General features: G+C 49.8%; 1 protein-coding gene across 11 annotated transcripts in view; it reads right to left on the minus strand.

Moving 5' to 3' along the window:
* Positions 1-24,323, minus strand: part of PDS5B (PDS5 cohesin associated factor B) — a 2,333,811-nt gene that overhangs the window by 54,278 nt on the left and 2,255,210 nt on the right. For all 11 annotated transcript variants that reach the window (XM_069639007.1, XM_069639003.1, XM_069639002.1 and 8 more), the window contains one exon: positions 1,740-1,878. In XM_069639007.1, the coding sequence (XP_069495108.1) occupies positions 1,740-1,878 (139 nt within the window). The remainder of the gene's footprint in view (positions 1-1,739; positions 1,879-24,323) is intronic.

Here is a 24,323-nt window from a genome sequence, read left to right on the forward strand (position 1 = left end):
TGGAGGACATCAGCTCTTTTTGTATTCAGGCCTGCACCCGTAGGCGTGCAGTAGTGATCCCCTGAGGGTGCCCTGCTGGTCCAAGAAGACGCAGTGGGTTCCATTGGTGCACTGAAGCCGCTGGTGCCTTGGCAAACATGTGAGGCCAAAATTCTCCCCTTCCTCTGGGGTGGAGGTTTGGGTTGCAAAAGGTACCCATGGTGCTGGCTCTTAGATGAAGAAGAGGAATGCCGCAATGCTAAGCTTTCCAGCGATGGGTGTGTGGTGAGTAAATGTGGATACAAGGGTTTGGGTTTTGCTTCTTAGCAAGGTCACGGTCAACTACAGTGGCAGAAGTCTGCCGGGAGAAACTAGCAATACTGATGCTGCATCCAGAGGATTGAAGGGCAATGGTGTCTCCTTTGGAGGACCCTCATCCAAAATATTCATCAGGTCGAATTGGACCTTAGGCTAGTAGGAGCAGACAATCCCAATGTCTCTAACACCTTCACCTGCCAGCTTCTTGAGGCCTGGTGCCGTTATCCGAATCCTGGGAGGTGTCCAAGCTGCTGGCCCCTTGAAGATCAGAGGCCAGATCTGCCAGAGCCACATTCTCACTGTAGACCTCCTACGGGAAGTCCAATGCATGCCCTAAATACATTGGTTTGAATCTAATGCCCCCTTTTTTTGTAGAATATTTCAGACATCGACAAATACTGTCCCCAAAGGGAACATAGTCAGAGGAAGTCCCAATGCTAATGGCACCGCAGTGTTGACTCCTGAAGGCGTAGCTACTCTGTGCCAGGGTGGAGGAGGCAAGTTCACTGGTATGTGGCTGGGGTCCACACAGGCAACTCTGCTGTCTTCTTAAGCCACGGAGGGGCCCAAGAATGCCACCAGCAGCGGGGCCAAAGCCGCCAAAGATGGCTAACATCTACTATCAGAATGTATAGCTGGCGAGTCCTCAGAGGTGCTCCTGGAGTGGCAGTGATGGATCAGGAGTAAGAATCACATCTGGAAGAGTAACAGAGCAGACCCTCTTCCTAGGCTGTTACTTTTTTTTCTCTTACAGACAGACCCCTCTGCAGGCTCCATGACCATGGTCTTCTTGGTCTCTTGGTCTCCTGGAGACTAAGAAAGGGGTTCTCTTACTATCAGTTTAGTAGAATGTGAAGAGCTGGTGGCATTCTCCCTGATGGCCTTCAGATACACTGACTGGCTGGATTTGCCATCCTCCATGACATGGTCCTCCTCCAAGCAGAAAAGATATCCTGTGGGATCCAACTGCATTATTTGCCTCCTGCAGTAAACAAAGGGCTTGAAGCCAGAAGGCTTTCGGAGGGTTGGACATGGCACAGTAAATAGTTAGCAGACTTAGGTGGCGTTCCAGAAACAAGCAGAGTGAGAAAAAAGGAACAAGGTCCTGGGGCCAGACAGTGCTATATATAACACTGGCCCCCAAGATCATGTCTGGTGTAGGGGTGCACACCAGAGCCGACAAGGAGCCACTGTGAGTCCCGGAGTGGCAAAACATTTTCAGGAGACAGCCGACATTGGAAATATAATATCCAGATGAGGAATCTGTGGTAGGAAGGGATGCTTTAGAAATTCAGTATATAAGTCACAGAAGTAGCTTGCTAAAATGCAAATATTCACAAGAGCTATTCAGTTACTCGCACAGTTGTTAAATGCAAAGAAAACAATCAAAAGCTTCATGTTTTACCACCTATTTGTAGAAGCCTCAGTAAATTAATACATACAATGATTGGCTTGACCACTTTTTTTTCCTCTTGAACTTCTTCCTGCGAAAAGTCTTCACTTATAGGAGGACTACTATGCGACAGCTCCATTTCTTCTGAGGATTCATTTTCTTTACTAGTAGCTTTCCTTGACCTTTTGCTATGGCATCAATGAAAAACAAGTATTTTAAATAAAACACAAACAACATTTAAGATGATTATTATGCCCAAACTGTCACCTTTAGAATTAAACAATTTTATTAATCAATGTTCACAAGACCTGCTGAATCTTTATGGTAGGAACAGCAGAGTTCTCACATGAAATATATCACTAATTAACTATGATCACTTACTTAACTATACATGTTAAACTATTAAAAGAAGCAAAGGGCTCAAGTGTAAAACATAGAATTTGAAAAGACATCTGGAATTCTGTTATATCTGTACAAAGTGAATCTTCTCAATTCAGTGCTATTAACATTATACATGACATTATACAAAACATTGCCTTTAGAATTGTGGTTTGGTTAGAAACTCATGTTTGAATCCCCTTTTGCCAATTCTGGTGGTCTCCTTGAGCTTTTGCTACATTTTTTGGTGTCCTTACTTCCTTTTGCTGACAGGAAGACTTTTTCAAAATCCCCCAGAAAACAAACTGTATTTTTGGTTTGCTGTCAAAAGTGCACATAATGGTTACCAAAGTAGGGGTACTGTAAAGTTCGCTATTGTGTGTCAGGTTGAGGCCTTATACGTGTGTGTGCTCGTCGTATGCTGAAAACTGTGTACTTTTGTTTTTGCTGCACTTCTTTTTAGCTGTTTACTTGACCAATAGTGTCACAGATGGCCAAATAATTCACAATAGAAGTTGATTTAATTAATAGCTACTCATACTCCTAGTCCATAGCTCCCTTTCCTCCGTACTACCTGGGCATCCCTCTCTAGGGACGGGAGACAGAACCTTTTTCACCAGAAAAAACCTTCTTGCCCTTTAAATTTAGAGACGGGTGGCCATGGGAGCATGCTCTCCCCTGACTCCGCCCACCGGCGCCACTCCTCAGTCCCCATTGACACATCGACAATATTAACATTGCCTAATGACACCACTATTATTAGGGGGAGGATGGTGGGATGTTTAGAGGAAAGGGGACTATGGACTTGGATTACGTTAGTCACTAGGGCGAGTAACAATGAATTACTACTACGTCCCGCCCCCTTTCCGCCATACTGCATGGGTGATTACAACTGAATATAGCCCCAGGGTGGAGAGGTGACCCTCCTTAAGAAAACAAGTCCCTTTGAACCGTCTGTCCGAAGACCACGTCTTACTTAGAGCAGGCGTCCATACAGTAGTGCTTACAGAAAGCTGAAGGGGTGGCCCAGGTGGCTGCCCTGCTGATGACATGCCACAGGACCTGTCTCTGGAATGCGACCACTGTGGCCTTGGCTCTGACAGCGTGGGCATGCATGTTCGCCAGAAGTGGTTTGTGCTGCCTCTCATAGGCCTGCTTGATAGCTGAAACCATCCACCTTGCTATAGAGGCCTTGGATGCCTGATAACCGGGCCTTGACCCCTCCACCCCCCGCTCCCAGAAGATGACACAGCATCCAACTTGCGGAAGCTCTTGGTCCTGTCCAGACATAATTTCAGAGCGAGTCTTACATCCAGACAGTGCAAGACCCTTTGAGCATCGTCCTTCGGATCAGCAAAGAAAGTAGATAACACGATCTCCTTATTTAGATGGAAAGAAGAGACTACTTTAGGTAGGAACGCGGGGTGCGTTCTCAGGACCACCTCATCTCTGTGAAAAGTAGTGTAGGGTTCTGACATCAACAGTGCCTGGATCTCGCTGACCCTACGTGCAGACGTAAGGCCACCAACAGGGCTGTTTTAGTGGTGACCAGCCTGATGTCCGTGGATGCCATTGGTTCGAATGGCTTGCGTGCCAGGGCGCCCAATACTACATTGAGGTCCCACACCGGATGTAGTTTCTTCATGGGCAGGTAGAGCCTGGTGAGGCCCGTCAGATGTCATTTAACCACAGCGCTGGCGGAGAAGACCTCCGCCTCCAAATTCCCGTGGGCTCCTATGGCTTCCAGGTAGGTGCGGCATGTGTCTAGTGTGCGAGGTGTGCAGAGAAGGAAAGCACATCGTCCAACGTGCAAGTAAGGGGGTCGATCTCCTTAGGGTCCACCCAGTGACAGAACCTAGTCCATTCACTTTTGTACTGGCTCCTAGTAGCCTTGCTCCTAGCGCCCTGAATGCTGTCTAGGTTAGCCTGTGACAGGCTCAGATGCTTAAGCGTGACCTGCTCAGGAACCACACTGCAAGTGCTACCTTCTGTTGAGCAGGGGACAGGGGTGGTGACCCTGCCCCCTTGCTGTGAGAGAAGGTGAGCTGGGCCCAGCAGCAGGTGAATGGGAGGCCTGTCAGAGAGGCTGAGGCGCTCAGAGAACCAGGGTCTCGACGGCCACCACACAGCTATCAGAATGATGCAGAGGTGACACGATTATCTTATCTTGCAGACCACCCCGTGGACAAGGGGTGTGGGAGGGAATGCATATGCTGTCATGCTGTTCCACTGTATCTGGAACGTGTCGCACAGAGAGCCGGGGACCTTCCCCTGCCAGGACGTAAACTGCAGGCACCTCCTGTTGGACCAGGTGGCAAAGAGATCCACCCAAGGATGACACCATGTGATGACACCATGTGCTGAAGATCCTGAGCAGGACCTGACCGTTCAATTGCCATTCATAATTGGCCGCTCCCTGTATGCTGAGCCTGTCCGCCTCCAGGTTGGACTCCCCCGGGAGGTGGATTACCTCATCCCCTGGCACTCCATGGGCAAAGCGGAAAGCACTGCATCTACTTAAATGGTTAAGTGCGGGTCAGATAGGATGCCACCCAGATCAATGACTCAGTGGAATTGGTCCAAGTGCCAATGCAGGCAAGGTGCCAAAATCAACAACTCAACAGTCTGGGACTGATCAAGGCATCCATTGGCCGCCGGCCCACTCTTCCCAAGGCCCACGAGAGGCAGGGCTACCATCTGTTTTGTGCCTGCCCAGCATTCCACACCACCCACCTGAGGAGCAGGAGCTGCAGGACACGTCCCTGCAGGAGCAGAGGACCTACGGGGGCATCCACTGATCCAGCAACTTGGCTACAGAATTTCGGTAAGCGCTGATGCACCCGCGCTACTCCCATCAAAAATCGTTTTTTCCAGCCCGATTTTCGCTATTCGCATGCACACCTCCAATGTGCCTGAATCAAGCCCAGCTCCACTCAGCCTGCATTGATAAGGCTACAGAGAGCCTCGCCGCCATAGTAGCACACGAGGCACCCAGCTACTCCAAGATGGCCGCCCACTGTTGCCTGCAGCTCCATATGCCTAACTAGGCTGCCAGCAGCCAGCCGATTGGCCACTGGGCCTATCTCCTGCCCCCATTGTCCGCCGGCAGGCGAAGCCGGCCCACTCTTCCCAAGGCCCATGAGAGGCAAGGCTATCACCTGTTTTGTGCCTGTTCGGTGACTGCCATCTGCCAGACCCCTGGCCCTCTTCATATAAGGTACTCTTCCATCCCTCCTCAGCCACTGAACTGCCACAGTATTACAAATCTGCCTTAGTGCACTTATGTGTGACCACTTTTTCAACAGGAACTGATGGTCCTGCCGATGCAACCTGACTGCTATGACCATGCCCCTAGCCTGAACCACATGCACTGTCACCCCCCTCCTTTCTCATCTACTCCCACTGCCAACTGTGTCTTGTGGCTGATGTCTTTGCATGTCTTATTATAACTGGATTTCTTGCCTTACTGCACCATTTAGCGCCTACTGCCCAGTAGCATTATTACACTTATGGTCGCCAATAGACCACACCCGATTTCTGTTGTGCCTTATGGTCGCCAATAGACCACACCTGATTTGTGTTATGCCTTCTGATTTGTGCTGTGCCTTATGGCCGTCAATAGGTGAAACACTGCCCTAGTTACTTTATGTATCCCAATGTGTTTTTGGCTGCGCTGTGACTCTCGCATTTAGGTGATACACTGCCCTAGTTAGCTCATCTGTACTTGCCTAGTTTGCCACCACTTGTACTGGCCAGCTTGCCTGCCCACCAGCCTATTTGTACTTGCCTAGATTACCAACTACCAATATACGGTCTCTTACTAGATTGCTTAGACTTCCCTGCTACCAAATTGCTATAACTTATATAGTTACACGCCCTTATACGCAGCATCAGTCTACACCTATAGCCTGAATTTGGACTTGCCTATCATTAACTCCTCCCTGCCCACGACCATAATGAAAATCACCCAAGACCAAACATTACACCTTGTACTGAGCCTCCTCACCATCATGGCACTTGTATCCGCTGCCTCATACCCTCCTAAGGACAGAAACATGTGACTGAGGGCAAGATTGTCCCGTCTCCATGAACCATCATCCCACCACAACTATAGAGGCTATATCGATCTAGCTAACAAACGCTTGCAACACTTCAAATCTGCCACTCTCCACCCTGCCCCCATAACGACTAACCAGTCACCTTCACAAAGAGTCACCCCTACTGAAAATAAACAACTTCCCTCGACTAAACTAACTAGCACCCTATCACTAACTGGGTCACTCATCAATGCTAGATCCATGGTAGCCCACGCTACAGAGATCTCGGACACTTTAACCAATGAGAATTTAGACCTACTAGTCATAACCGAAACATGGCTCCATGAGGCGGCTGGCCCTGCCATCATGCTAGCAATACCCGTCGGCTACCAACTACTAAGAGTCGATAGACCCAACACCAAAGGAGGTGGCCTAGCCATCATCCATAAATCTACCTTACCTATTAGATTAGCCACTACCTTGCTATTTCCATCATGTGAACTCCTTACTGCTAAACTCCACCTTTCTTGTAACCACACCCTCACCATGTATGTCATCTACAGACCACCTGGACCACTAGGAACCTTTGAAGACGACCTAACTAGTATCCTAACTAATAATACTAAAGACCACGCTCAAATTCTATTACTGGGAGACTTCCACTTGGGCTTTAATGACTAATGACAAACACGCTCTATCTGTTGCCTCACTTCTGAATGACTACGCCCTAACACAAAAAGTCTCCTCCCCTACTCATGCCAAAGGTAGGACCCTAGACTGGGTTGCGGATCGGAATTGCAACATTAGCATTACCAACATAATGCCACAATCCTGGACTGACCATTATTTAATTGTATTCAATGTCTCACTTGACCTTATCCGACCCAAACCTATACTTATGGCCCCGCCACTCCCCACCAGAAGCAAAAAAGACATCACAGCAGAACAACTCTTACCCCACCTCCTCCCCACTCTCGACAATCTAGATAACATCACAGACCCAACTTCGCTTGTGGAAGCCTATAACAGCACGATGATCAAGGCACTTGACTTGATTGCCCCTACAAAATACGCAAAAGCAAAAAACTTTGTCACCTAAGCAACTGGTTCACACCACACTTGAAAGACCTCAGAATTCACAAAAGAAAGCTGCAGTCAATTTGGCAACACTCACCCACTGAGGAGAACAAAATTAAATTAGCCACACTCGCCAAACAGTATAAAAAGGAAATCATAAGCACTAAAAGAAATACCTTTAATGATAGAAGAGCTATTCTCCATCCTCTGTGAAATGGAATCACCCATACCCCCGACTGATAACATTCCTAAAAATAAGCTTTGGTGCACTAATATACAAAATGCCCTGGCGGGTAAAATTAGCTTGCTCCAAACCAAAATTGCCAATAAAAAAGCTTCCCTGCTCCTGCCAACGGAGCCTACACCTCAGCCACAGCTCCCTCCAAACCAGCCTAACACCCCTCACCCATTTAGCTTCAGACAAATATCTATAACAGAGACAGAAAAAATCATACTATCTCTAAAGCCTTCCAACTGCAAAGGAGACAATTGGCCTGGCCAAATTATAAAAGATGCAGCTAGAGACCTAGCCCCCTTCATCTCTAAACTCATCAATGCATCCTTTAAGTCTAACCTAGTGCCCAATAACCTAAAACAATCTTGGGTGCTTCCCTTGCTAAAAAAACAAACACTTGACCCCGCAATACAGACAAATTACAGACCCATCACCACCGTCCCATTTCTACTTAAAATTATTGACAGAGTAGCGTACCTGCAAATTCAGGACTACTTAGAAACTAACAATCTACTAGGCTCACGGCAATCTGGCTTCCGTCCCCTTCATGGTACTGAAACAGCCCTGATTGACCTTAAGACCCAAATCGACGAGTTGAAGGACAATGGCAAATCAGCTATGCTACTCCTCCTTGACCTATCTGCGGCCTTCGACTTGGTAGATCACGCAGTCTTATGCAATCACCTCAGTTCCGCCGCTCATTTTTCAAGTGATGTCATAACCTGGGTACAATCCTTCCTTGCAAACCGGACAATTAGAGTCTTCTCCCCCTAGCAGCTGCTGATCCCACACAAGTTTCATGCGGTGTCCCTCAAGGATCATGTGTATCTCCGACGATGTATAACATCTTTACTAAGCCTTTGTTTGACAAGTTGGACAGACTGGGTATCATCTACACTAATTACGCAGATGACACTCAGATCCTTATCCCCCTTTCGGGCAACTTCTTGGAAGACACGGCCTTAGTAAATAAGATATATCTCCTCATTTAGGCATGGATGGCATCTCACGGCCTCTGCCTGAATGACAAGACTGAGCTACTGATCCTCGGCTCAGAGCTGGCCATCAAAAAACTTGACCCAAACTATGCCTCATTCAACATCGACAATAATGTCATCAAAGTGATGCCTGCAGTCAAAACCCTCGGGGTCTATCTCGACTCAGCGCTCACTTTCAAGAAACAAACTAACTCACTAGCATCTTCGACTGCATATACTTGCAAATTGATCCGAGCTTGTAGACCATTTCTAACTGAGTCTAGCTGCATTACACTAGCTAATGCACTCATCATATCCAAGTTGGATTACTGTAATGCTCTATATGCAGGATCTAACAAGTATATCCTTGATAAACTCCAAACTCTCCAAAATAACGCTATTAGAGTAGCTTTAAATATTCCTAATAGAGCTCATATCTCCACCTCTAGGAAAAATATCCACTGGCTAAAAATCAAAGACAGGATTGCCCTCAAAACACTTTCCCTCACCTCCAAAAGTCTTAATATAGCTCCCCCTTACCTGGTAAACAGAGTCAACAAGAGAACTTCAAACCGTCTCACTAGAATGACTAATGCCTACACCTTAGTGGTGCCTAGATACAAAAAGAGTACAGCTGGCGGCTCCAGTTTTCCGGTCATAGCTGCGCAAACTTGGAACAAACTCCCTATGGATCTCAAAATGGACCAACCTTACCCTAGCTTCAGGCGGAAAGTCCTCACCTGGATACGTTCCAATGACACTTAGCTCGACCGTCCCATTGCCACCTGCTCTAGAGACCCTAGATGACTAACTAGATGAATTGATTTCTGGTTAACTAGCTTGAACTGTAGTTTCGCATTTTCTTGTACATGCACCTTTGTTACTAATGTGAACTGTATAACTGTATTTTTCCTGTAACCAAGTTCTCAAGTATCCTTGTATTGTCTGCGCCCAGCTACCCCTTCGGGTTTGGTTCTGCGCTATACCAAATAAACAAACAAACCAGCACGGGTGGGCATACCATTAGAAACCAGCACATCAGCATCAATGGTCAACATAGCACACAGAAAGGCACCAGGGAAAGATCGCATTTCGTTGGTACAAGCACACAAAAGGCACCAACAGGGAAGACCGGTGAAAAATGAGCTGTTGTGCGTGGAATTTCTATTGCAACAGCCAAGACATGCCACATCCATGCTCAAATTCCCTTGTCCCCAAAAAAACTGAGCTTTCTGGAAGGCGTTATTCAAGGTTTCTTGAGTTTCAAAGACAACCCCAAAGAATGGAAATATTCCTGTCCAAAGCTCTGAGTGCTTGCTACTCCAGACATGATTGTAGGAGCTAATCATCTAATCAGCTATGGAACAACATACATCTTTTCTCCAACTTCCAAGCTCTTGCCTCCAAATCTCAGATTCACAAAGGCTCCTCTTCTTTATCCATGTCTCTTCATCAAAGACATGGTGGTGTGCAAGACACATATGTTGTTTAATCCCAAGGGGGTGGTCTATGTCCCATAAAAACTCCAGAAAGGCCAGGGGACTGCACTTACTCTTCAGTACTTGATCGTGCATCCCCATACATATCATTTGAAGCTCTTCATTTAAGAATATGACAGTCCCTCCATACTTAGCCTACCTATTCCCTCCCCCATTATTAACCATAACTGGCTGGCAGGAATCCCACCTGTTTCTAAAGGAGTCCCAAGCAACGGTGGCCTCTAATCAGGCATGATCACTACTGCCCCCATCCGTGACCTGGAACTTGTTACAAATCCCGAATAATTGAAGGGATAGGAACACAGTCAATAGTTGAAGTTGAACTCCTCCGTCACTAGGCCACAGGCAGTGGCACATCTCCCTCTATTTCCCCGTTCACCATCACCAAATTCCATTCTAGGAGAAGCGATATCCACAGCTTACCTCAAGCCGTTACTATTTTTGGGGCCACTTTATCGGATTGGTAGTAGTGGCAATACATTGCGTATTAAAATCCCCTGCCAATAGGATGCCTATTCCGGGATAATCCAGGTATACCCTGACCAGAAGATCTGACGGCGATTCCAAGAAATTCCTAAGGTGCGTACATGTGGGGTTACATTATTAGTTGACTACTATTAAGGATTGAACCCATTCGAATGCTCTTAGTTTCAATTTTGCTGGCAATGTTCCTTTTAGCCTAGTTGGAACAACCTCCATCTTAGTCACTAATGAGTTAAGGGCAGCAATCAAGAGTCCCTCGGACGGCTTCCTCCCCCCCAGCCTCACCCCCTTCTCTTCGGCATCTAACAACTCGGCCAAACTCTTTAAAATCTGCAAGGAGCTGGCCAATCCTGCTGCAATCTCTAACTCTCCTGTCCCCTCCTAGGACCTCTGCACGACTCTGGCTTCTCATTTCATCTCTAAAACACAGGACATCCTGTCCTCTCCCTCTTCTCCCTGCTCTTCCTCTAGCCCTTCTTCGGCCACCTCTCCTCCCACCTTCTCTGTCTTGCTCTGTTCTCCCTAGACAAGGTTTCTAGAAAAGTTTGATCTATGAAAGTCTTGTCAAAACAGGTTCATCCCTGTTCCTCCAAAACCATCAAGGAACACATTGAAACCCTGGCTCCTGCTCTGGCCGACTTCTGCAACCACTCCTTTGCCACTGGAGTCTTCCATTCCCCCCCAAAGCACTCCCTTGTGCACCCTCTTCTTAAGAAACCCTCTGCCGACCCGTCCTGCCCAGCTAACTATCACCCAATCTCCATCACACCTTTCCGGAGCAAACACCTGGAAAATCTGGCCATCTCTCAGCTTAATCTTCACACTGAATTTGTTGGTTGTCTTCATGACCATCAGTCTGGCTTCAGAGCTGCCAGAAGCACGGAACCTGCTCTCCTGAGCATCCGTGAAGATCTACACTCCAACCGTGATTCCAACACCCCATGTGTCCTCATCTTACTTGATCTCTCCTCTGCCTTTGATACGGTCAACCATGCCATCCTGCTTAACCGTCTCTGTGATAACCTGGGTATCACCAGTCCGGCCCTGGCTTGGCTGCCTTCTTTCCTCTCTGATCGACCCTCCCAGGTCCAACTTGGGTCCTTCCTCTCCTCTATCTCTACCTGTGGTGTTCCCCAGGGGTCTAACCTCTCTCACTGTTCAACCAATACCTGGCACTTCTTGCCCACTGCATTGTCGCTCTAAGCCCCAACTTTCAGTGCTATGCGGATGACACTCAAATCATTTTCAGGATCCCTTCAACCACCTCTTCCATTTCGCGCATCTCTGACTGTCTGCTATCCAGAAGTGGTGTGACGCCAATGATCTCTGCCTTAATGCCAGCAATACTGAGATTCTCCTCATCGGCACACCTGCTACCTCCTTTCCTGTCACTCTCTGGCTGGCCTCTCTTGGCCCTCTTCCTGCTCCCACCTGTGACTCTAAAAACATCAGGGTCATCTTCGACTCCACACTCTCCTTCTCCCCTCACATCTCTGACGTCTCTAAGAAGTCACACTACCAGCTGCACCTCCTCTGAGGTATTCTTCCTTTCATTTCCTTCCACCAGAAGCTCACTGTCTCCAGAGCTCTGTCCCTCTCTAGGCTGGACTATTGCAACAGTCTCTTTCTAAACCTGCCTGCTTCTACTCTCTGCCCTTTGCACCTCATTCAGAACAGGACTGCGAGACTTGTCCTTCGCCTCAAGCCCAGGGAGCGTATCTCTCCAGGACTGAAATCTCTGCACTGGCTCCCAGTGGCTGCAAGGATTAAGTTCAAAACCCTCTGCATTGTCCACAAGGCCTTCTGGCGTCTGGGGATGCAATACCTTCAACTCTCTCTTCCTAAATATCTTCCTTCTCGAGCTCTTCGCTTATCCGCCTCCAACTCCCTCAGGGTCAGTCGCTTCTCTAAGCAACTAGTCGGTGGTAGATAACCATCTTCGGCTGGGGCCTCCCTTTGGAACAGCCTCCCTGCAACTTGAGGAGAACCATCTGTTCCGGAAGCACCTCAAAACCTTCCTCTTTGCTTCTGCTTTCTCTCCTCCTCTCCCCTGCTTAACTCCTGGTTGAAAGTGAAACAGCACTGGTCACCTGGCCACCGTCTGATCTCGGGACCAGTTCTTCTCCCCTGCCAGTTGCACACCTGCACTGCCTCCCTGGTAACACCCGTACTTGGGGACTGTTTTCTGTCAGTCCCCTACCAGCACTTTACACCCGATGTCTACAGTTACCCTTGCACTTGCCACCCGCTGGACGCACTTTTACTTATTGCTTTTATTTATTCTATTTTTTATTGTGTATCCCATGTACTGCACTGTCCCCTCCCCTTTGCCCCTGCACTTTTCTCCTTCCCCTTCACTTGCGCAATCTCAATGTCACATGGCCCAGTAAGATCATTGTCTCGGTCTTCCCTCCGTTCCCCCTTCCTTGCCTCGTCGCGCCTCGAAACACTTGTGTATAGGCGCCTTATAAATGCCATATCATGCCAGCTGATGCAATACAGTAAATCCCTCCATCTGGAAGGAGTTAAGCAACCAAGTCTCTTGAAACATTACAAGATCGTTGTTACCAAAAATAGCCTCCTTCATAATACAAGCTTTAAAAGAACTAGAACCCTGCGTGTTCAGACTCACAAAATGCCATTCATCACGACTAAAGAGACTCCCCTCCTGCCCCTAGTCTCTGAAATACCTGGGTCAAGATTTCGGGCAACAGGGATCAGGCCTTCATATGAACATCATTCTGTCCATCAGATGTCCAATTTACTATCACTGGGCTAGCTGTCTGTACAGCGCCTGAAGACCTTTCTGTTTCACTCAACCCACCCCTCAGCCTACCCGAGTAGGGGAATGTTCGCATGTGAATCCATGCCAGACCCATGCTGGAGAAATATGTTACTCACCGTAGTGACTAACGTACTCTTAGCCCATAGTCCCCTTTACTCCATACTGTATTGGCGTCCCTCGTTTGGGATGGGAAACAGGAACTTTTTCACCACAAAAACTTGTCTTCCCCTTTAAATTTAGAGGCGTGCGGGCGCAGCCCTGGGAGCATGAGCTCCCCTGACTCCAACCCACGGCGACACTCTTCAGTCCCCTTTGATGTGTCGACAATATTATAATTGCCTACTGACACTAGATGGGACGGATGGAGGAAAGGGGACTATGGACTAGGAGTACGTTAGTCAATACGGTAACATTCTTACGTCCCGTCTCCGTTCCTCCTTACTGTATGGGCGATTACAACTGAATGCAGCCCCGGGGAGGAGAGTAGCACCACTAAGAAAACAAGTTCTCCAGTATGGGGCCTGGCATGTATTCACATGCTCATGAATATTCCCGCTCGTCAGGCTGGAAATCCTCGGTAAAGAAAATATCAGTTTCAGTTTAGTTTCTGGTCTTTTTACTAATAACCAATCACTGGTCTCTGGGTCATACTGCCCCCAGCCAATGACTGCCCTCTACCTAAGTCCCTCCTCTGGCAGCCATCTTCAGATTTTTACTGCACGTTCAAGTGTTGGGAGGAGTCCTGCTATAGCTCTCGAGCTTTTACTGCGTTTTGCCTTTTTTTCTAAGAGTTTTCGCTTATTTTTCAGTCAATTCGAGCCTCAAGCTCCACCGATTCTTCTTCCGATCAACGGGGACCAGTTTTGGAATTTTTCTACACCCCTCAAAGGCGAATTTTCGTTGAGTTTCTCTGCTTTGAGAATTCCAGAAGATGAGGCCTACCCTGCGTGGACATGGCCCAGGACAAAGGAGACACGACGCCTACTGGATCAAAGCTGTTTAGGAACTGCACGGGATGTGGATTGCAGAATGTCTTTAAGGAGGATGAGCACTCCCGGTGCCTCTACTTCCTTCACGCCGACAAATCGCACGTGGTGGAGGAGGACTGCGTTCTGCAACAACATGCCCGTTCCGGACCATGAAGGACCGCCGTAAACGACTCACTGACTGGCTGGCTGGAGGCGAAGAGCCCAGCAGCAGGGGAGAAGAAGACGTCTGAGCGGTCTCCTAAGACCTTTAAGGGCGCTCTGGTGACGGGGCCCAACAAAAGGCAAAGCACTGCGAGTCCGCGGGCACCAAGAGTGCCGTTGGTTAGGGCTCCTCGGCTGCTAGGCAGGTCGCGATGTCCCCGACACCATCAACCACGAGCCAACGCTATGGCTCGGGGAAAAGGAAGTCGGAGAACCTGAGTAAGCTTCGGGCGAAGCCCCGGTCGATTCCGATGGAGAATGCTAAAGGTAGGGGGGGGGGGGTGAGGCAGTGACCCTCCTCCTAGGCTGAAGGCCCCAGATGCGGGCAATGTTGTTAGGGCCCCGATTCACCCGGCAAAGGCCTCGATTGAAGGAGTCGTGGAGGCGCTGGCGAAGCCTGTGGAGGCTATCCCAGTGGAACAGACTCCTGGGCCTAGAGTTTCCCTGCCACCCTGGAGGGAATCATCTTTTCAACCTATCGAGAAGACCCCCATGAAGACCCCCATGAAACCCCGGGAGGAGAAAGGGGGGGGGGGGCACGGTTCCCATAACAGACACAGATACCACCTCAGAAGATGAGCTGGTTGGCATCACAAAGATCCTGGACAAGAAGTTCGAGGAAGTCCGGTCCTACACGAGGGATCCCGACGAGGCAGATGTAGAGAGCAACAGTGGAGCCGACGAGGAGCCGCGGGCTGTGGAGGAGACGGAGGATCCCACGCCCCAGCCGTCGCAACCGATGCCTACGCCACAGGACAACACATGAGCGATCTTGATGGCTATCCAGACCCTATGTATCGAGATAAGGACGAGGTTGCCCTTACCCCCAGCGGACGATCCAGCGGTGCCTGGACCGCCAGGAAGCCCACCGAGCAAGCAGAGGCGAATCCATCCACTCCCTCCCTTCCAGCCTTCACCTCCTTCCCCTCCGCCGAGGGATGAGACGGGAACGGAGACAGCGACGACGGGGACGGTGGTGACGACGGGACGGATCTTCCATCACCCCCTGCCCGGGCCTCCCCTCCCGACGAAATTGGCTCCTTTCACGCCATGATCGCCGGGGCATCAGAGCTTTTCCAGCTTTGTCCCGAAGAGCACAAGGAGGGTTTCCTCTGCCAACGACGGGAGGCCAAGAAGAAGACAGTCCCCTCAGTCCCGTTACTAGAAGACATCTGGGACGAGGGACTAGCTCTGCTCAAGAACCTGTCCACGGCTCCAGCGAAGAGGGACCGGTATGAGAAGAAGTACCGGGTCCAAATTTCCGCCCCGATGTGCCTCAGAGCTTAGCGGTCTCCGGATTCAGTGGTCTCCGCGGCGGCCAAGAAGAAATAGGCAGGGGCTACGGCATCAACTTCCACTTCCCCACCGGACGGCGAGGAGAAGAAGCTGGACGCCATGGGACGATGAGTCATCTCGTCGGCGGCAACGACCATCAAGGCGGCCAACACCCTTGCGATCGTGGCATGCTACGACAGGGAGCTGTAGTTCAAGATCACTCCCCTCCTGGATTTCCTGGCAGACGACAAGAGGGCGGAGGTCCTTGAGATCCTACAGGAAGGCGAGGTGGCGGCGGACCACGCCATCACGGTGGCCATGGACATCGCCAACACCGGTTTTCGCCAGATGGGAAACGACGTTTGCCTCCACCGGCGCAGGTGGCTCAAGGCCACCAACTTCCGTCAGGAGGTTCAGACCAGGGTACTGGACATGCCCTTCGATGGGAACAACCTGTTTGGCAAGGCAGTAGACGAGTCACTGCAGGCCATCAAGGCGGACACCGAGACAGTCCGGGCCTTGGGTTCTCTCCATCAACGGCGGCCGTCCTTTCGGACCCCCGGAGGCAGTCTCAAGGTGCCTCCAAAGGATTTGGTGGCAGTTCCACATCGTACCGCCAAGCGGCCCGCTCGTCGTCACAGGAGGCCTAGAGAGGCCACAGCAAGGCCACAGGACATCGTCGTCATCGCCGCCAAGGAGGCCAAGGCAGCAAGGCCTCGGCGAAGCAAGATTGAACTGGCCATAACGACGTGCCCCCACCCGAGCACCCCGGTGGGAGGCCGGCTGACGAAATTCATCAGCGCGTGGGAGTCCATTTCCACTGACTGTTGGGTGCTGGATGCTCTGGCCAATGGGCATACTCTGGAATTCCAAAGAAAGTGTCCCCGTCTACCACCCATGGCCAGGAAGGAAAACCATGCTAAAAAAGGGCGCGATAGAAATCGTCCCAAAGAGGCTCCGGACTATACTTGCGGTACTTCCTCGTCCGAAAGAAGACCGGCGGTTAGCAACCCATCCTGGACCTTCGCCGCCTCAACAAATATATCAAGTCCCAGAAGTTCCGGATGGTCACCCTTCAGCACGTGCTGGAACAGCTGGAGGAGGGCGACTTCCTGTCGTCGCTGGACTTGGAGGATGATTACTTCCACATCCCCATACGAAAAGGACATTGAAAGTTCCTACGGTTCGTGGTCCAAGGGCGGCACTACCAGTCCAAGGCCCTGCCCTTCGGGTTGAAGTCGGCGCCAAGGGTCTTCACCAAGTGCCTGGCACCAGTGGCGGCGCGGCTGCGTCTGCAAGGGATCCACGTATATCCCTATGTGGACAATTGGCTCATCAGAGCAGTCAAGAGAACTCGCCGTCGATCACATAGCGAAGACTGTCCGCCTGCTCACGGAGCTGGGATTCTCGATCAACTTTGCAAAGTCCCACTTGGTACTGTTGCAGAACGCCCTGTTCCTAGGAGCCAGGCTCGACACAGTGGCACAGTTGGCTTCACCATCGGAGGAGAGGACGAAGGCCATCCTGTGCAAGGTACAACGGCTGTTGACCATGGAAGTGGCCAGGGTGAGGTCCATCAAGTCCCTGCTCCGCATGATGTCATTGTGCATCTACCTCGTGCCTCTGTGCAGATTGCGGATGCGGCCACTACAGGAGTTCCTCGACGCCGGTTGGATGCAAGTGGCGGGCAGCTTCGAAGACAAGATCTCCCTCAACAAAACTTTCCGCCAAGCAATCCAGTGGTGGGGCAACCGCGCGCATCTAGCGGCAGGCATGGACTTCCAGACCCTCGAACATTAGGAAACGGTGACGACGGACGCCTCCCTGGAGGGATGGAGAGCGCACACCAGAGATCCCCACACAAGAGGCCTTTGGCTCCCGGGGGAGAGGTCACTACACATCAACGTCCTGGAGCTCCGAGCTGTGTTCTGGGCCCTCAGGTCTTTCCTCCCGTCCCTCAAGGGCAAGGTGGTGAGGATCTTCACTGCCAACACCACTACAATGTTCTACATCCGGAAGCAGGGGGTCACCAGATCCCCAGCCATATCCAAGGAAGTGGCCCTGGGTATGTTCCTGGTACCCTTCCATCTGGCAGGAATAAAGAACACCATTGCTGTGCATCGCAGGGAGCCGTGCTGTTGCTATGAGTGGGAGCTTCGGCAGGATCAAGTGGATCTCCTATTCCGACGATGGGGCAATCCCCAAATCTATCTATTTGCGACAAACACCAAGTGCTGGAGGTTCGTCAGCAGGTTTCCCCAGCCGGGGAGCATGGGCGACGCATTCTCATTCCCCTGGGACGGCCTGTTCTTGTATGCGTTCCCACTGTTGCCGTTGCTACTGCGACTCATCAGTCAACTCAGACAGTCCCGGTGCAGGATGATCCTCGTCGTACCGGCGTGACTGAGGCAGATCTGGTTCCCGGACCTTCTGGACATGTCAGCGTCCCCCGCAGTCAAACTGCCGACGGACGCGGATCTTCTCGCCAGGGAAGGAGGCGCCATCCTACATCACGACCTGGGATCGCTGAACCTGCAGGCCTGGCTCCTGCAGCACTAGAGTTTGGAGGGTACGATATCCCGGCGGACTGCAAGGAGGTGCTTGCAAAGGCCAGGGCGTCCTCGACTCTCAAGTGCTATGGACACAAGTGGAAGAGGTTCTCTGTCTGGTGCCATACACAGAAGATCAACCCTCTGCGGATTACGGCCCCTCAAGTGCTGCTGTACTTGCTGTCGCTGGGCAAGGCGGGGCTGGCTCACGCCTCCATCAAAATCCATCTGGCGGCTATCTCCCGCTACACCAGAACTCTGGGGCGGTCGTCTCTGTGGTCTCATCGTCTGGTGAAGGAGTTCATGACAGGACTGCTCCGCTCGTTCCCGCCGGTGAAGGCTCCGGTCCCGGCGTGGGAGCTTAACGTGGTGCTGACCAGGCTGATGGGTCCCCCATTCGGGACTGCTGAAGTTCTTATCGTGGAAGACAGCGTTTCTTGTGGCCATCACCTCCGCACGATGAGTGGGAGAGATCCAGGCCCTCTCCTGTAAACCTCCATACCTGACATTCCACGAGACGAGGGTAGTGCTCAGGACGCACCCCTCCTTCATGCCCAAGGTGCCGTCGGACTTCCATCTCAACAAGCCCTTGATGTTACCTGTTTTCTTCCCGTCGCCTTCGTCGCCGGCTGAGAGGACTTTGCACTCGCTGGATGGGGCTAGAGCGCTGAAGTTCTACGTGGACCGCACAAAGAGTTTTCAGAGGACTTCACAGCGGTTTATGAACTTTGGACCTGTGAACCAAGGGAAGGCCCTCTCGAAGGCTTCCGTTTCCAGATAGCTCTCTGGCTGCATCATGCACTGTCACCGGTTGGCAAACCGACCGTTGCCCGGCCGTCCAAGAGCCCATTCAACCAGAGCGATCGCTGCTACCGCGGCATTCCTTTATGGTGTGCCCCTGCCGGACATCTGCAGGGCTGCTATGTGGAGGTCGACGCACACCATCATGAGATTCGACTGTGACCGGGATTCCAGGGAGGAGTCCAGAGTCAGCCAGGCAGCACTGCGCAATCTGTTCGCTTGAAGGTGAGCCTGGTGAGGAGGTAAGAGATGCTTAATGTTGAGTTGTTGAAATGCTTAATGTTGAGCCTTGCCACCTCCGGTGGTTGTGCTATGTATTCTTGTATTCATGAGCATGTGAATCCATGCCAGACCCCATGCTGAAGAACGAACAAGTTACTTACCTTTAACTGTTGTTCCCCAGCATGGGTCTGGCATGGATTCACATGCGAACCCTCCCTCCAACCCCCCTGTGGCTCTTCTCTTGGTCCTATTGCCACTTTACGTGCTACCAAATCTGAAGATGGCTGCCAGAGGAGGGGCTTAGGTAGAGGGCAGTCATTGGTTGGGGGCACTTTAACCTAGAGACCAGTGACGGGTTATTAGTAGAAAGACAGTTCAGAAACTAAACTGATTTTTTCTTTACCGAGGATTCCCAGCCTGACGACGGGGAATATTCATGAGCATGTGAATCCATGCCAGACCCATGCTGGAGAACAACAGTTACAGGTAAGTAACTTGTTCCTTCTTCAAAACTGCCTGGCCAAATAAAGTGTCCGACCCGTCGCTTGCATCCAAGCAGTAGCGTTTGCAGAAGGCCGATGGGGTAGCCCAAGTAGCTGCTCTGCTGATTGACTGCCATGGGACATGTCTCTGGAAAACAATGGCTGTGGCCTTTGCTCTGATGGCGTGGGCATGCATATTTGCTGGCAAAGGCCTGTGTTGCCCCTCATATGCCTCCTTCATGGCCATCACCATCCACCTCGCTATGTAAGCCTTGGAGGCTTGACAGCCTGGTTTTGACCTGCCAAAAGTGATGAACAGGGCATCCGATTTACAGAAGCTCTTTGTGTCCTGTCCAGATAGAATCTTAGAGCATGCCTGACATCCAGGCAGTAAAAAAAAACCTTCTGAGCCTCATCCTTTGAACTCCCCATGTTTTTTTCTGACCCAATCTCCTCATTAATGTGAAAAGAAGAAACAACCTTAGGAAGAAAGGCAGGGTGCGTCCTGACGCCACCAGGGCCTGAATCTCGCTGATCTGCCGTGCTGAAGTAAGGCCCACCATAAGGGCAGTCTTTATAGTCACCAAACTGATGTCTGCTGAGGCGATAGGCTCGAAAGGCTTGTGAGCCAGTGTGCCCAGTACGACGTTAAGGTCCTAGACCGGATGTGGACGCTTTACTGCAGGGTATAATCTGGTCAGTCCTGCCAGATGTCTTTTTACCATCGGATTGGAAGAGGAGATGATATCATCTACCGAGTTCTTGTAGGCCCCTATGGCCGTCAGATACATACGGCCGGTGTCTACCTGTACACCTAAGTGAGCCAGGTGCGCCGAGAAAGATAGCACATTGTCCAGTGAGCATACCAGGAGGGTCAATCTGTTTGGTCCTAGACCCGTAGCAGAACCTCGACCACTTGCTCTTATATTGACTCCTGGTGGAGTCGCTTCTTACCCCCTCTATGATAGCCAGGTTGTCCTCAGACAAGTGCAAATGCTTCAGGGTGATCTGTTCAGGAACCAAGCTGCTAGGACTAACTTCTGTGGAGCAGGGTGAACCAGTGTGCCCTCCTGCTGCGAGAGTAGGAGGGCTGGTCCCAACGGGAGGCGTACTGGGGTCTGATCCGTCAGCCGGAGAAGTTCTGAGAACCAAGGTCTTGCTGGGTACCAAGGGGCTATCAGGACGAGCCGAAGGCCCTGTGTCTACCTCACTTTGCAGATGACCCTTTGACTCAGCGGAGTGGGAGGGTAAGCGTATGCATTCATGTCGTTCCACAGGATCTGCAATGCATCCCCCAGTGACCCTCTGCCTTGCCCCAGCCATGAAGCAAACTGATGGCATTACTTGTTGCTCATTGTCGTCAATAGGCCTACCTGCGGATGACCCCACCTCTGGAATATAACGCTCAGGTCCTCTCCTTTCAATTGCCACTTGTAATTGTGGATCCCAGTCTGCTGAGCCTGTCCGCTTCCAAGTTGGATTCGCCCGGAAGGTGGACTGCTGACAGATGCTGTTTGTCAGTGCCCATTCCCAAATGTCGACTGACAGCCTGCACAGAGGAGGGGGCCTGGTACCTGAATGCAGAGCGACCTGCTGCAGATAATGGGGAGGAATGCCTCAAGAGCCAGCCAGGTGGCCATCATCTCGAGCCAGTTGATGTGTTCCATCTGTTCTTGCCGTGACCATACTCCATGGACACTGCGACTGCCCAGCGTAGCTCCCCATCCCTGCAGGGACGAGTCCGTGGTAATGGTGATTTCCGGAGCGGTTTTCCCACTACCAGGTTGGTCTCTGCACTCCACCACTCCAGGTCCGGATTTAGGTGCTGGTGTATGCTGACTAGGGCTGATTGGCAGATAGTGCTACATTGAGTTATAGTGACAAACACATTTTAAATATCAGAGGCCCCTCACTGTTTTGATCAAACAAGAACAGGAAGCACCATTCTAACACATCCTAATGCTAACAAACTACGAAAACTAAATAAAAAGGCTTTAGAACAGAGCTACATGGTCATTTTCTCAGAGAATACTTGAAAGCTAACATCATCCCTGCAGATTTAGTAGTTCATATTGAACCAGGCCTCTTCCTAGATGATGAGGCTTACAAAACTAGCATCAGCCACATAGTCACAAAATGCAGTAGAGACCTAATGGTGCTAAAAAATCTCAACAGCACAGAGGATTGCGGTCACATTACAAAAGGAATTGGAAGCAGAGAAGATTAGGGAAATAGAACTAATATTTGTGGACTTCAGAAAACGAAAAAACTAAACAAAGACATACAGGAATTCAGAAAAGAGAAAATCTATCCATACTTAAGTGCTGATTTCCTGGAACAAAGAAACACAGGCAGATCACAAAAAATACCCAACAATAGGAGAGGAGCACGCAGGTGGGTCACCTTCTCAGACACCAGCAGTGATTCAGCTGGAGATGACCCATAAGGTTACAGATACCAACCAATCCAGAGATCAGGAGGACAAAGGTCTTTTTTAAGCAAAGGCCAGCCCAGGGGATACTAAGGAGATTTTGTCAATCCGGGCTTTCAAACATGGGGAGGCAGACGGCGACAGAGACAACGCAGGAGCGGGTACAATCAATAGAAAGAAGAAATGTACACACACACTGAGCAGAATTGAGGAAAGGGCCACCCCAGTCTTCAACCTATCTGACATTAACCTTTCATCTATGCAATTAAAACTCTTAGAGAAAGGTCTTTCATTCGTCCCCACTAACCGTACAGATAGGTTCACCACAGAAATGGAAATAAAAAAGTTTTTTTTAGAAAACTAAGACTAAGTATTTTTTTGCAGAACAAGAAGAACGAGAAACAAGGCAAGACACTGGACTACATGTCCCCTCTACATTCACGTCACTTGACAACCTAGTGACCCAAAATATACTCCTTTTCGAAAAAAACATTCTGGAGGATCTGGAAAGATTGAGGTCCACTAACCAGAACATCAGGAACAACCTGTCCAACAGTGAGAGAGGTGCACTTGAACTAACGTCAGACCCCAGGTTATCAAACCAGCAGACAAAGGGGGCGGCATAGTTGTCTTTCCCTCAAGCCCAATACAACAGGATGGTTACCCAATACAACAGGATGGTTATGGATCTACTGGATGATGCAAAGAGTTACTAGCCACAACGAAGGGATCCATCAGCGGAAATCAGAGAAAATACGACAAACCACGCAATTTGGAGCAGACGGAGGCTGGCTCTGGAAGGAGGAACTACAATACCTGAACCATTCAGAACAGAGAATTCCATCCTTCTACGCACTCCCCAAAATACATACCAATGCCAGCAGACCTATTGTATCAGGATGTGTGCCATGTTCTTTCTGGAGAGGGGAGCTTGCTACCTTTTTTAAAAAATATTTGCAAGGAACTTGGGCTTGTTAACCCCGAGTTACATCGGGGAACCCAGACGTGGACCCCCTGCTCACTGTGCTCAGAAAGGCACAGCTCCACCTCACTGATGAGGCCCAACAAGGCTGAAACACATGTATGGGGTTGCTGTTGGTACTCTTATTAAGAAGGGAATTGCCATAGTATTTCAGTGCTGTACTGCCCATGTGGGCGTGACAAAGTGGAAAGAAAAACACAGAACAGGTTGTCATGCCATGTTCTTTCTGGAGAGGGGCTCCTGCTACCTTTTTTTGAAAAACTCTGTAAATGTGTAGCTTTATTTTTACAACAGATCAGCCAGGGGACAGTAACTTACCTCAAAGACACAACTGCAACAATAAAAATATTGAAATGCCAGAACCTTGACATAGACAATAACTTTCTAGTAACCATGGACATCAAATCTTTATACATGAATATACCACAGGATGAAGCAAATCGAAATACAAGGCTTTTTGGCTCATCACAGCACACAACAAAGAGCACCAGCCAGATTTATTGTATAACCCAAGAGCATTGCTATAACAATTTTTTTTCAGTTTGCAGGCCAATTATACCTACAAATTCACTTAACAGCAATGGTTGCAGCATTTGCACCCAGCATGGCAACGCCATTTATGACAGCCTTCGAAGCGCAATTCATTTTGACAGATAAGAACCGCTACAAAGCACAGACCAAGAACTGGCACAGGTACATTGATGATGTCATCTTTATCTGGGAAGGAGGCCAAGAAACTCTGTGTGATTTCCTTAAACACATTAATGATTGTCATCCAACGATGCAGTTCACTATGGAATGTGACAAACGATGTATCAATTTCCTGGACCTGACCATTAAAGTAGAAGTGGGACACCTGTCAAGCACACTTTACAAGAAGAAGACAGATCGCAACTTCACCCTACATTTCTCTAGCTTCCACCCCAGGCCTCAAAGAAAACCTACGCTATAGCTAATTTCTCAGACTAAGGCGAAACTGCACTTCCATAGCAGACTATTACCTCAATGCCAACAAACTGAGCTCTGGCTTAAGAGAAAGGAGATACCAAGAAACTGGTGACCCACGCACTCAAAAGAGAAAGATATACACCTACGGAGACTTTTACTAGCGACAAAAGAGAAGAACAAAACACAGGACAGGATCACCTGTGTCACAATTTACAATACCAATTCGTTTGTCATTAAGAAAACTTTGATAAATACTGGCCCATGATCTCGGCTTGCTTATCA

Source organism: Ambystoma mexicanum, chromosome 7q (assembly GCF_040938575.1).
Source record: "Ambystoma mexicanum isolate Mex_15411 chromosome 7q, UKY_AmexF1_1, whole genome shotgun sequence".
In the NCBI taxonomy this organism is placed as follows: domain Eukaryota; kingdom Metazoa; phylum Chordata; class Amphibia; order Caudata; family Ambystomatidae; genus Ambystoma; species Ambystoma mexicanum.